Here is a 14120-nt window from a genome sequence, read left to right on the forward strand (position 1 = left end):
CTTAGTTCTTTGTAATATTAGGATTTTATAAACAAAATAATATTCATGTATTTACAAAAGTCACTCATTTTCTCACATTATTTAGTAAAATGGCATATTTCCATATGCTCAACACATTTTTATAATTGCTATAATTTCATGTAGAGGGCCGGTATTTACCAGTGACCAAACTTTAATGATGGTGCAACCAAACAGCATCCTGTGGGCTAAAATAAGTTGAATAAAACTCTTGGTCAATCATGAATTTCAATTTTATGTTCAATATTTTTCTGGAAAATGAAAAATTGTTCAGTGTTACAGAAAATTCCTGGTTATCAACTTCAGATCTAAATCAACCTTCACCATGACAGCAAAGTCTAGCTAGTCAATGACGACATGAACATTGCCAAATTGATGCCCCACTATAGCAGAACATACAGAGAGGTAGATTATAAGCTTAATATCTCAAAATAAACAACCTCAGCCTCAGAAGTTACCCGAACATAGATGAGTTATCTCTCTCAGCCACAAATGGAGTGACCTTTCTACACTGTAGCTGCTTAATTACTTTTCTCCTCGCATACACTGAAATGCTATGACTTAAAGGTTAACTTGACCCAGCTGTTATATGCCAAGGTCTTTGAATTGCAGTTTAAATTGAAGAAGGGGTAGATGGCCTCAGTCTTTCAAAGTGCTTGTAACATCGGCTAGTGACGTTAGTTCAAAAAATGTCTCATGAATAGAAGTCTAAATATCAATTTCTTATGATGAGTTCATTGACTAATGTAAAATGTTTGAAGTGAAATATGTTGACCTAAGCAACAAATGTAAATATGAAACACCTGACATGATATAAAATATTGATTAGCTAGCTATTTTCAAAGTAATGGAAGGCAGTATAGGGCATAGGCTATGCTGATATAGATGGATGGTTAACTATAAAATTAACTAAAATGTAGTTTAAGAGGCTTTCTTTAACAGTGCACGGAATCCTGAAAACACTGTGTGCATGAGTAAAACTAAAAAAACAAAACAAAAACAAACTATAAATTATACATGCATTCTACTCAATAGAACACTATTGCTGAGATTGAAATTTGTTAAAAATAAATCGATAAAGAAAAATATACAATAATCCAAATTAATCAAATTGTGATGATGGAGAATGAACAGTTATTTCAAAGACTTGCCATCATAGCCTGACAGCACTGTGATTTCTCAGTATCAACCCATCTCCATGTGCAACTCAGCGACCCGTTCATCTATTTGATACTCTCGATGCCTTATGCATGGTTATGCCAATGACTTGGCCTCAGTTGACCAGTCCAGACAGAAGTTTGGAAGACAATACAAAAGCCCTTGACCTTGTCCTTTACCGTGCCAGCGGTGCTGCTCAGATGCGATAGTCCTCAGCCAGGGTCAGCAGAGTGCAGGTGGAGGATACACTGGAGGAGCGCTCATGGACACTGTTGTTATTATCCAAGATTCCTGACAAAAACTGTGTCTGTGGATTGGTGCAGCACCCGAGGGTGTTGGCCAGCCCAGGGCAGAGGGACAGAGACAGCCTCTGGAAGACGAGGCGGAATTTCCTGCGGAAGCTGCGGTTGATCCAGAAGTAGAAGATGCAGTTGAGGAAACCATTGGAGGTCGGCAGCCACACCGCCGCAAACTCCATCCACTCCGGTACGCTGCTACCTGAGATTGCTGAGGGACAGACAACATGGGGATATAACTAGGGCAAGTGTCCCAGTAATAAAAAAGTGACAACATAGTTAACACATAACACAAGCTTCCCACTTCCTAGGAATGAGGAATAGGGTTTTTGCCTTCTAACAAAATGGGTTACAAGTGAAACTAAAAAGCAGTCCACCTATGGCTGGTCTATAATTATATGAACCCACTGACTTTATAATCAAAAATAAAAATTACAAATTGATAGATAAGGCACACTCCACTTCAAGTATTTGGACAGCAGCACAATTTATGAGGTCAAAGTGAAGATTGTCAGCTTTATTTTGAGGGGATTTGCATGCATATCAGATGGCTCCACTTTCATTCTTCATTACTCTGAGATAGTATGCAGCACATGGCTGGGATGAATGAGAACAAGTAAAAGTCTGAGTTATAAAACTAACCTTGAATCAATAAGTTCCTGCTACAGAGCTTAAAGAATGACATAAATAACTCTGACGGCCATTTCTCTCATCTAATTTCCTCATTGAAATCTGTAGACGGAAAACATCCATCAAACTTATTGCTATTCATGGCATTCTTTAAAAGGCATAGGAGTCGTAGATGTGCAATTACTTTTGTGTTCTCTTCTTACCTTTGCGGGCATAAGAAACTTCCACTTAAGTATAAAAAATGGGTACTGCAATATTAACAAAGCCCTTGTTGAAGTTTGACTTACGTTTTCCTTTACTCTCATGTATAGGTTTTCACCAGGCACAGTTGAAAACAAGACAGGCTTAAAAAGGCTTAAAAACATGTCAGTAATGAAACTGCCTTGCTTTGTAAATTATTACAATCTAGACATATCTCTTGACACATTCATTGTGTTGTCCCATGTTGCAATGCTGCCTATGCTCCCCAAAAGCATATGCTCCAAAGTAGCTTAAACCTACAACTTCTTCTGGAGCTGCTGGTCAGCTGGAAACTCACATCAATGCTCTCCAGCAATCTGTCTTCATGTTTGTCCATAACATTTGCAATTGTACTGTGCTACAGGCCCCTCAATCTGATTTTAACTCAATCTGATCAGGTTAGGACCGAAGTTTCTGGGAGTGCTGACAGACGCAGGAAGTTGCTGGCGTCTAGTGTGGCTCTGCAGACAGAGTGCACATCACTGAGAGACAGGTGCCAAGTACATTTTGACAGCTGAATGCAACAAAGTCCACTGGCTCTGACAATTATGGCCCTTTCATTTTGAAAACATAGAGCAGTAAGGTAGCTCCTGCCTGGCAACCCATATTCCAGCAGTCAATTGATAAACTATCCCAGCAGTATGGAAAATATTACACATTATCCAACTTCTGAAAATAACAAGTCATTTCTTATATGCTTATGTGGCCATAGAAAGAGTGATTTTGCATAAAGTTTCTCAGTCTTTGCAGGATAACTTGGACCCCAAGCAATTTGTGTACAGAGAGCATGGAGGATGCTATTGCAGCCCTAATCTAATGTCTTAATGTCTTAAAGCACCTGGCTACACCGAAAACTTGTGCTAGCGTGGTTTTCATAGACTTCTCAGCATTTAATACTATCCATCTGGATATACTGAGCAACAGAATGCCAAAATTAAGCCATATCTTATTCACTGGTATTGCTCATCAATAGCCAACACATGTTCCATCATGGCCAAGACCAGATGTGCCACCATCTGCAGGGATGTGCAAGCTCCCTTTTATTACTAACACTTTACACCAATGACTGTGTCACCAATGTGACCAATTGATATATTTTCAAATTCTCATATGATTCTGTACTGGTTGCATTGATGGAGGAGGAGCAGAACCCAAACATCTACCTGAGCACTGGTTCAGTTTGGTTACCTGGATGCCCTCAACTTCAACACAATCACAAAAGTGGACACACAACTCATTAAGATTATTATATTAAAGTCATTAAGGTTACAATTATTATTCACAGAAAATCCATAAAACAGACATCCACTTCCAAACATTGGGGATTACATGTTGACATGACAGATGTGATTAAACCAGGATTTAATTTTGTTGCTGTAGGGTTGGATCATTCCAGTCACTGCAAACTGAATTGCTGTGTCTTGATTTTTTATTACATACTAAGTTTGCCCTGGCTTAAGGTCAGCTCTTTCAAATTCACAATTATTTGCATATTCATGAGTACAACGACGACCCCAACTGCAACCTACAAAGCATACAGCCAAAATCATATTAACTCGGCCCACATGACCTCCAGCCCACTGCGACCTTTTACCAACCTTTTGTTGGGGAGTTGGAAGGGGTTTGTAATAAGGCTTTAGTCATATTCAATCAATGTCCACAGTAAAAAAAAAAAAAAAATCTTTAGAATACATTTCAAAATGGTTGTGCTCCCAACTAAAAAAAAAACAAACTATTTAGGCCACCAATAGATGGGGGATACAGTAGCCTATATGCATATATTTTAGATTTCCCCATATACTGTAAAGGTTTATGGGTGATATTTTCACTGAATCCCTCTGCTTACCATTGTAGATCATAGCTGCCATGCAGGGTGTCCAGCAGGTATAGTAGGCTGTCATCACAGGTACCAGCACTCTGGATGCTATGTCACGCCTGCTGCGACGGCCGCGGTCATATTTGCGCAATTTCAGCCTCTGTCTCTTGGCAGCGCACCACAGGCTCAAATTTGCGCATGTCATGATGATGGAGCAGGGCAAGAATATTAGAAACATCAAAGTTAGAGAGTATCCAACGTTTGTATAGTAGGACGGATTGCAGACCAGCGATGCTGTAGAAAAATGAACCTCGATAATGCCACCTGGGAATGAAATTGGCAGTAGTAAAATCGAAGGAAAGCACCAAGCGAATGCAATCAAGACTAGTGTCCTTTTTCTTGGCATCAGAGACGAGTATTTCAGCGGGTAAAACACCGCAATATACCTCTCAAGGCTGATTGTAGCCAGTGTGTACATGCAGGTCGAGTAGACCGTGGCATTGCAAAAGGCCACAACGTGACAAAGCGCATCTGGACCTTCGCTGTAGTCCTTCACCAGACTCACCCACAGATTCAAGGGCATGACCAGCAGTCCAAAGGCCGAGTCAGCAGCAGTGAGAGAAAGGAGAAAGTATCGGGAGTTTCTTGACCAGCCAGCCACGGAGGAAGCGATGACCATGAGAACTGCAATGTTTCCCAGAGTAATCATCACGCCCAGAACGGTTATTATGCTTACTTTCACGGGCCGGTGAGTAAATTGGATGTCCGTACTTGACAGGTTTGAGTCCTCATCAGTTGAGAAATTGAGCGTCGCGTACATTTTCCTTCACAGTGGCATTAGTTTGGTTCAATTAGACGTGAGTCAAAAATAATGAAAAGGCAACCAAAGTAAACAATACGCAAATATGTGGATTTACATTACAAAGCAGCCCTACAGCCACCCAATTGGGCTAGCCTACTATTGCCTCAACAATCAGCCGCACACCTGTGCCATTGTGGCAATCAGTGCTGGGTGGTAACGCCTTACAGTTTGAACACTTTTCCCAGTAGGCTAACTAGGGGGTCTAATTTCAGTTTCAATTTCATACCTAAATACCTCATACCTGATTACGGTTACAAATAATAAAGAAATAGGCCTAAATCGATTTAGGCTATCATAATTTGTCGTCATCCACTCAGCTGACTAAACTAATTCAGATGAGAAAAGGCAGAAACGTTTTGCCTATTTTCTCTGGGTAGAATTCTCTCTACATTACTTTTGTCTAGTGGAAGGATGACAAGAACATTAGTCATTAAGCCCTGATCATTCACACTGGAGAGTTATCCCGATTTTTTTTTTTTTTAAATAAGAGAAAAGAGAATGATCATGATTTCAGGAGGTCAGTCTGCACAGACTACTACCTGTTTCTAGTCTCCTTCACGTAATCCGTTTGTGGTGGGAAATCGTATTTCTCTCACTTTTCGCGGACGGAGCACATATTTGGATTTTAACACAGTGATTTCGATCAGGCTGGAGAGAGTGCAATTGCCAGTTTTGGAGGTGTACAGGCAATGTAATGCAACGAGAAGTGTATCTAATTAGGCTTACTGTCCCTGAGTAATAAGTGATGTAATACATTATTTTTTGAGTAAAGAGCCCAACACTGGTGCCGATGTAGTTAATGAGTGAAATGAGCAGCATGGGAAGTGATTTGTAGTTGGCCTGCATGAAAACTGTATCATTTCTACCTTCCTTTGTGTCTATTTACTACTATACACTGTGGTGTTTTACTATAGGGATTCCTGTGGTAGTCATTGTGTTCCTGTGATAATCTGTGGTATTCTTGTGGTACGATTTACCATAGGATATTCATTGAAGGGCAGTCCATTCATCTTTAGTGCTTTATTATTTACTTAGACAGTATAGGCAAGTAGTAGGGGTGACAGATTATAGAAGATACAGGAGTTTTGGGTACACTTGTGGCACTTGAAATGGTGTTCTTATGGTGGGCTAGTTGATTTAGGTATCACAAGAAAACCAAATTCTGTGGTAATGACAAGGCCTTTGGTACATTACCACAACACTGGCATATGGCAATGTCTCCAGTGAATTGCCATACATTGCCATAGGACTTAAAGTACATTCCCACAGAATTTTACTGTCCTGTGATACTCAAATGAAGTACCACAGGACATTTTTGTAAGGGTAGAAAACAAACTTTTAGTTTTGGTTTGTTGTCATCCATGTTCTATGCTGCTTTATTCAACAAGCTACAGACTATTGAATCATGTCATTTCACCTTATTTTATTTACCCACACAACTTGCTCACTAAATCAAACTATGTCCATTTGAGACGTAAAATAACTAGAGGCAAATGGTTTATTCAAGGTTTGGCTTTATTATCATTACATAATATTTGTTCCATCTGGCTTCATCTGAGCTCCAGTCTTTGAGACTTGAGGTGTTATGTGACTGTCTGTTTCCACATCCTATTAAAATGAGACAGAATCAGGTGAGAAGCATGCAAGCGGCTGTGGAATGAACTGAGCATGGAGGAGTGCGCTGGGGGGGGAGAGGGAGAATATTAGCCCAAGAGGATGAGCGATAAGTCCATCCCCTCCTCCAGGCTCTGTGTTGGACATCGCCAAAAGGAATCCGCTCATTAGGACAGTGACAAGCACATATATCAAAGGCAGATCGCTGTCAGTTCTTCTCTGGGGGATCCGGCTGTGTTATAGCTGAGCAGTGTCTCAGGGCCATATACTGTATATATTTGTGCACCCTGTGTGTACCATATATGAAACTCACTATAGCAGCCTCTGGGCCGCTGTTAAAATATTACTCTTAAATTATTAGTGCTGGATTCTTAGGAGAGACAGTGAAAGAGATGGATGGCTTCTCTGGGGCCGCTGTAGGAATCTCCAGGGAAAGTTCAACATGCAGCTCAAGTATTATATTGTTATCTGAACTCCACATTACCACAATTAAATTTTTTTGTTTAATGTTTCACATCACTGATTTAAATATTTTGCATTCATCATATATTTTTACTGTCGTAAATTGTGGTGCTGACAGTGCTTTCTTCACTAATTTCTTTACGAGTAGCTATGGCAAAAAAACATATTAGTATATTCTTCCTCTTCTTCTTATTATCATTATTACTGGCAGGCACAGGCACTGTAAGTAGTGCAAGATTGTGTGATTGTCTGCTAAGGATATAATAAATCACTTGGTGATAATAGTGTACAATGGGGCACAGGGAAGCAGGGGTGGCAGTGCTTGGGAAGAATCTCTATGTGTGGTCTTGGCTTAATGGACTGGCACTGTCTCACAGAAGAATATTTCTGAAACAGATGGTTACCTGGGTGGGAAGGGTTGGTGGCACTTTCCTGCCCTTTTCTTCGCCCTGGTGTCATGCAGTTCTTTGATGGAGGGCAACACTCAGCAGTGCGGACAACACACTTAAGTTTTCCCCTGGAACAGGAGATGGAGCAAAACCTGACTGTGATGGAGTGTGTTGGGTTGCTTTTGAATACTGATCTGTACAATTGGACCATGATGGGTTGTGAGATGTTGTGATGTTGATGTAGAGCTCATCTTCTATTGGATCTTTTTGTTGATGGTGAGTTGTTGATGGACTCATCATTGTTGATGATGTTTACCAGGGTGGTGTGATCTGCAAACCAAAGCAGCTTGATGGAGTGGATGGGTGTAGATACTGTCAAGAGTGACATTTCTATTTACTCACACCTAATAATAACTTGCAACAAGCAGAACTACCAAATCTTTTCTAAATTTGTGAATATTTGCTACAAAAATATTTGCAAGATCTCTGTGCTTTACAAGACCTTCTGTATTACAGTGTGTCTGTCACATCGACTGTTCAAGATAGATATCAGTGGATACATTTAGCCCTTAATGATATGTAGAACCTGCACTCTGTGTTCACATGGTACCTCTTATTAATTCCAATTAGCAAGACAACGTTTCAACCCCACTGGGCCTTCGTCAGGGCGACGTCTCAACCCTACTAGACCTGACGAAAGCCCAGTAGAGTTGAAACGTTGTCTTGCTAATTGGAATTAATAAAGGTACCAAGTGAGCATAGAGTGTGGGTTCTGCATGTCACTATTAGATTTTGCCTCTGCAGCACCTACAGATGACGTGCGTATGACTAAAACTTCAATGTACCTTTAGCCCTTGCCTTTTATTTAATTGCATTTTAGAAGATGGACTATTCGTGGAACTTATAATTTAGTCAGTAAACCTATTCCCAAGCTTTTAAGGAAATGATCAGAAAGCCACCATTTGTGAGAACTATCTGTGCCAACTTTTGTAATATAAGATAACATGGCATTTGGGGGATGCTTATCCAGAGCCCCTTAAGGTGCATACATATACATAAAGTACATACATACAGAGTATTGCATTAATGCTGCCATGTCAGGGAGTCAGACAGTGCCGCCGTCTTCAAGTCCAGACTCAGAACTCACTTATTTAGCATTGACAAGCTGCTTTAACTAACCTAACAAACCACCATCGCACTCATTCCCTAATCCTTCCCTTCCTCCCTGCTCGAAGGCCCCTATGCTCCCATTATGTTTGCCTCTTCTTCATCTATTTCCTGTTGTTTTGCTGTGGAGTCAGTGCCCCAGAGTTCTCTCATATCCATACTCACTATGCGTGCACACACACACACACACACACACACACACTTACATACACAAACACACACCCGTAATCAAACATACACAAGATCTGTCCAACTCAGCGCTGTGTTGTTTGTCTTCTCTTGTTTTAATTGTATTTGTGTTCTTTGTTGCTGTAAAGCACTTTGTAACAAACCTGTTTTGTTAAAAGTAGTGCATAACTAACTAAGCAGTCAGAGCCATGCTTTAACCATTTTGGACTGATAAAATTATTAAATAAATAGATATTATTAAATACTAGATAAATTACCTAAATAGTGCATGTTTGATATGAGTGGATGACAGTTTAAATTGCTCAGACTAAAACTATTGTCTAGGCAATTTATGTAACTTTGTAAACACTATATATGCATAGTGCACAATTGGGTACAGTCTGTCCTATCCTATTCATGTTTTGGCTTACTTCTGTGACATAAATATTTTTTTTCTAGTCTACACGTTTAATGAAATTAAATACAATTTCACTCCAGTACCTAAAATTAATTTAACTGCAATTTTAGGACTCTTATTGACAGCATCATGCATATGTATCTTTTGGAAGATACAATTCTTAGTTTTTATTTGAAGTTATAGTCTGTCAGCTAAAGTATTAAAGTCTCCTCAGAGAAGTGTGCAGACCTTATGGCATATTTTTTAGTATAAAGAGTGACAATATCAGATCCTTCCATTTCTTCCAGTACATGTTCCCATTTGGCTTCATTATCTGGAAAATATTCGCCTCCACTGTCTCAAAATTTCCTTCTAACTCTACAAAATTAATTCACAACCAACAAGGTAGTCTGTCAGCCAATGTAAAGCCTGCAGCCAGAAATGTACGGGTCACTTTTGAGAGTGACCTACGTTCTGACAAAGAGGGTTGTGTAATGTTGCTTTTTTCAACTGAGAAAACTTGAGCCATTTTCATCTCCTCTCAGTTCATTCATAAATTTATTTTGCTTTGAGAGCATTTCTACGTGGCTTAAATCATGAGGTGTTTAATCTGACAGCTAGCTAGAGATTTGTGTGTTTCTCTGTTGGTCTGCATGTGTGGGTGTGGACACACATGCAGCACTTGGCCAAAGGTCCATGTGGAAATCTATTTGATCCCATGTGAGCATGAGTGAGATAGAGAGAGGATGAATTTGTACATGCTTGCAATTGAATATCCTGTGAGTGGGCGGCCTCATCCAATGGCCATCTTCTTCCTGGTGTGGAGGAAGATGGCCATTGATTTTATGTGCGTATGTGTGTTTGTTTTTGTGTGCGTGTGTGTGTGTGTGGGCAGCATCACTATCTATTTCTACCAGTGAAGGACAGAGCATGAAGTTCCCTTGTGCTTCATGCAAACTTTTAAAGGAGATATCCCTATAAACCAGAGGTTACATACTCACAAGCTACAAGACAACATTGGGAGTTCATAGGTTACAGTTCAGTAAATTAAAACATGCCTTGCTTATCTCAGGGGGATTTGGAGAGAAACATATTCCTACACTGTGCGGACCAAACAATAGCAACCTGGTGTTCTACATTCCTAAAAAAAAAAATCCTGTTTAATACCAGAGTGTACAGGCAGCACACATTGACCCTATTACACAATATTTTTAGGCCATAGTGCCTCTGCTTCTCTCCCTTGTACAAAAATACCTATGTGAGGCTATAATTTCATTCTTGCATAAGAGCTACTCCCCTCTCATTTAAAAAGATACTGGATATTGAATCTCAAATATTTTTTCACTTCTGTGGATTTTCAGTGGCAGGACATTGAATTCAGCTACTGTCCTTTCCTCTGTTTGCTCTTATGCGACTGCGGCTGCTGATCCTGTCACATGTCCCCTTGGGGAACGGAGGTTAGAGCAGGGGAGAGGGCCGGTTCACTGCCACGATAGCCTTTCTGTCACGTAGGAAGATCCACAATGTTTAAAGCAACTTCTGCTTTGGCATTGCTTTGCAGAGTGCAATTTCTCAGTGGAATGAATGAATGAATGAATGAATGAATGGATGGAAGAGTGTGATATGAAGTGATTATCAGCCTGTTGAAGCCCTTTTGAGTTTACATCATTAAAAATGTATTCCCTACATTTTAAAGGTACACAAGAGGGAGAGCCAGCATATAGGCTGCAGATTCAGTGTCGTCCTTTAAATCGATCTTACTGCTCTTACGCTGTTACTTTTATAGAAAAGCCTTTTTATGATTTTATATTTACCTTACCTCATCTGTTTTCACTCTTATTCTTAATTATTATGTCTGTGCTGCTGTTCGATTTACTCATATATGCTTTTTAAACTATTGATTTCTTACTGTTTTTCATTATCTGACTTGTATCTTGTCTGTTATTTCCTCGGTTTAATTTCTTTTGCTCTGTAAAGCGCTTTGCAACTGTGCTTCAAAAAATGCTATATAAATAAAAGTTAATATTATAACATTAAACAGATCAACTGCTCGTCATGAAAGAAGACGGAGACATTCATGTTCTCTCTGCGTAATAAATAAAGCATCGCCTCTAAAATTTCTGTACAATGCAAAACCTTAAGCTGTGTAACTGCTGGAAAAGCTGCATCTGTTGATTCGACCTTTACATTTTTGCCAACGACTGCAACTCGCACCTACAACACAATCCTCCTGTAGCCTTGCTGGTCAGCAGCACAGCAGCTTTATTTTGAGGCTGGGCTGCTCCCCTATGACCTGACATGAATGAAACCTGTCACGTCCAGATTTCAAGGTAAGCCAATCAGAGATTATACTGCAACTTTCTCTGATTGTGCATTATAAGTCCTCCAGTTCTCTTGAGTCTGTGTGCCAATCCTTACAGTATGTTAGCTATAAGAGACAACTGTAACAACATACTGTCTAAACCCCGATCAGCAAGAGAGAGATTTCCATTAGGTATGGAGACACTCCCTTTGAATCATATTAACAAAGTATCAATTATGGGAGGGAAAGGCCAGCATCGCTTACTTTCCACCTCTGGTAATATTGTATCCACCTACAAAATATAGCAGTGATTTCATTTTTTTTAGCTTTTATCTTTGAAAATGGTTAGGTACAACAAAGGTATTCTTAGTGGATTTGATATCAATGTTTGTCCTCCAAATAATACTAAGAAATGCTTATCTGATTTTCCTGGCTCTACGACAAAAAGTACATACTGATCACATTTTGTATGTGCTGTGCATTTTGTTGGGGAAAGATAATGTTTCATAATAGCCTCTGACCTAGATAGATTGCTCTTGATATTAGAACATAGGACCAAGATTCAGTGTGTGTGTGTGTGTGTGTGTGTGTGAGAGAGAGAGAGAGACAGAGATAGAAAGAGAGAGAGAGAGATAGAGCATGGCAAACTTGGAACCGAAATCTCAACCTGCTTTCCCTGCTGCTTATCTGTACAGCCATTTGCCATTTCTTGTGAAGCAAGGCTTAAACAAGATAAGACAACCAATTGCATCCTGATGCTCCATAAACACTGTCATCTCCTCATCAAATCAAGATTAGGCAGAACTGACTTCAGTCCTTGCAGCAAATGAGCAAGTCAAATCTTGCAAACAAATAATTTAGTCCTTCGCTTGCAGCTCTTTGCATTTGTTTTTTTTCTTTTGACAGGATTGTAATTGCCATTATATGACATTTTAGTCAGTTCTTTGGTGTGACTTTTTGAACTTTGCCAAAGTGTGTTATGGTCGTCACTATTATTACATGTTGGAGTTAAACCTTCAATAGCAAGACAAGACAAGATTTCTCTAATTAGCATAACTTCAACCACAGAGGGAAACTAATCAGTGAAATCATCTGAGTGGTGTTTGGTGGTTGAAATGAAAACCTGCGTTCTCTTGGCCTTCAATGGCACATCATTATGACTGTTCTATAATAGTAGGGGCCGCTGGTCTACAGTATAAAACTGTACTGTCTCAAACTCAGAGCCAGAGTTCATTTTATTGTTGTACAACTGCACCAATGAGATCGTGTATTATCTTAAATACTAAAACTTTTTAACTGAAATGTCTGTGAATTGTCTGCCTGAAGAGCTTTATGCAATGACTTGAAGTCTGTCCTTGACTATCTTTTAACAAATCTTTTGAGCAGAGCTCAGTAGACAGATTTTTCTCTTACGAAAAGCCTAACTAGGGACAGGAGTTGGAAACTAGCAATAGCTATAATCTCTGTATGCGGAACATCAGTTACATAAACTTGTTTGTAACGAGTTGAAGTGGTACTATGTTAACTTGCATTGTCCCTATCAAATAAACTATATAAATAAAAATAAAATAAAATGGATGTCGGTAAGTTTAATATTTATAGTTGTATAATTTGTTCTCTTCTTTCTTCTCTTATCACTGACAGATTTTATGAGATGTTCAGATATTGCTGTCCCTAATATGCGTCTGATATGTTTTCTGGTAAAATGAGACGAGTGCGATGATGAATTTCTCTGTCAACGGAAGGTGACACCTGGAGGGTTAATAGACATAAACAGGCTTAACCATACCAATATATACCATAACAGCCTGGCTTGTGCACCAATGTTGCTAGAAACAACATGGGGAGCAACCAGGAGAAATGGAGCAGCCAGCTTCCTGAAACTATCTGGTTTTCCAACATGCCCTCCTAGACCAAGGGCATGATGTCAGAGCGGCTAATTCAGAAAAGAGGTAGGGCCAGCCGAGGCAGGAGAGGAGAGAAAAACGTTGTTTGCTTAGCAGTAGCAAACAATGTAACAAAACAGCCCCTGCCCCGACAAGGAACCAACAGAAAGCCATCTGCTAACAGTTGTAGTTATTAAAATTATTTTGCTAGGATTTTGGACGTAGTTTTGACACAGCAACTCCTGAATCCCCCAGAGTTTGGAAAACTAAAATATCAGAGTTGGTATTTCCAGTCAGAAGCACTGACACTTTAATGCTTTCCTTGAATGTGTTTCCCTTTGAAAGGGAGTACACACACGTACAAAGATACAAATCGAAGTGTACTCATATCCATGCATCTGTACATTCATATGCGTGCTTGTATACGCACGCCCGCACACAAAAACCTACTGCTTTAGTTTGTGTCTGAACATTTCCACTGATTCACAGGCAGTTTTGCCCATGAAGTGTGGTGAAGTGGCAGATACAGCGTGGTTTATCTGATGTTTTGAAGACCACATGAAAAGATCAAAAGCAAAATCACTGTAATGCACACAGCATCAACTTTTAATCTCCAGCCTCAGGAGTGCTGTCAAGCTTAATAATGAGCAACTACTGAAGTCCTCTAGTCTGTTTTCCATGCTAACAGAAAATCAGATTTCAGCTACCACAGATG

At 39.7% G+C, this 14120-nt stretch overlaps 1 protein-coding gene across 1 annotated transcript; it reads right to left on the reverse strand.

The window, feature by feature from the left end:
• Positions 1-1372: 1372 nt before the first annotated feature.
• LOC139648882 (adenosine receptor A2b) lies at positions 1373-4978 on the reverse strand. Its single transcript, XM_071525119.1, has 2 exons — positions 4189-4978; positions 1373-1683 (listed from the first exon to the last, which is right to left on the reverse strand). The coding sequence occupies exons 1-2, from the start codon at positions 4976-4978 to the stop codon at positions 1373-1375; spliced, it is 1101 nt and encodes a 366-aa protein (XP_071381220.1).
• Between the last annotated feature and the right edge of the window lie 9142 nt (positions 4979-14120).

The sequence above is a fragment of the Centroberyx affinis genome, unplaced genomic scaffold (assembly GCF_046629955.1).
Source record: "Centroberyx affinis isolate AG114_WGS23_722 - 3 ecotype Tasmania unplaced genomic scaffold, CSIRO-AGI_Caff_v1 ptg001271l_1, whole genome shotgun sequence".
Taxonomy (NCBI): domain Eukaryota; kingdom Metazoa; phylum Chordata; class Actinopteri; order Beryciformes; family Berycidae; genus Centroberyx; species Centroberyx affinis.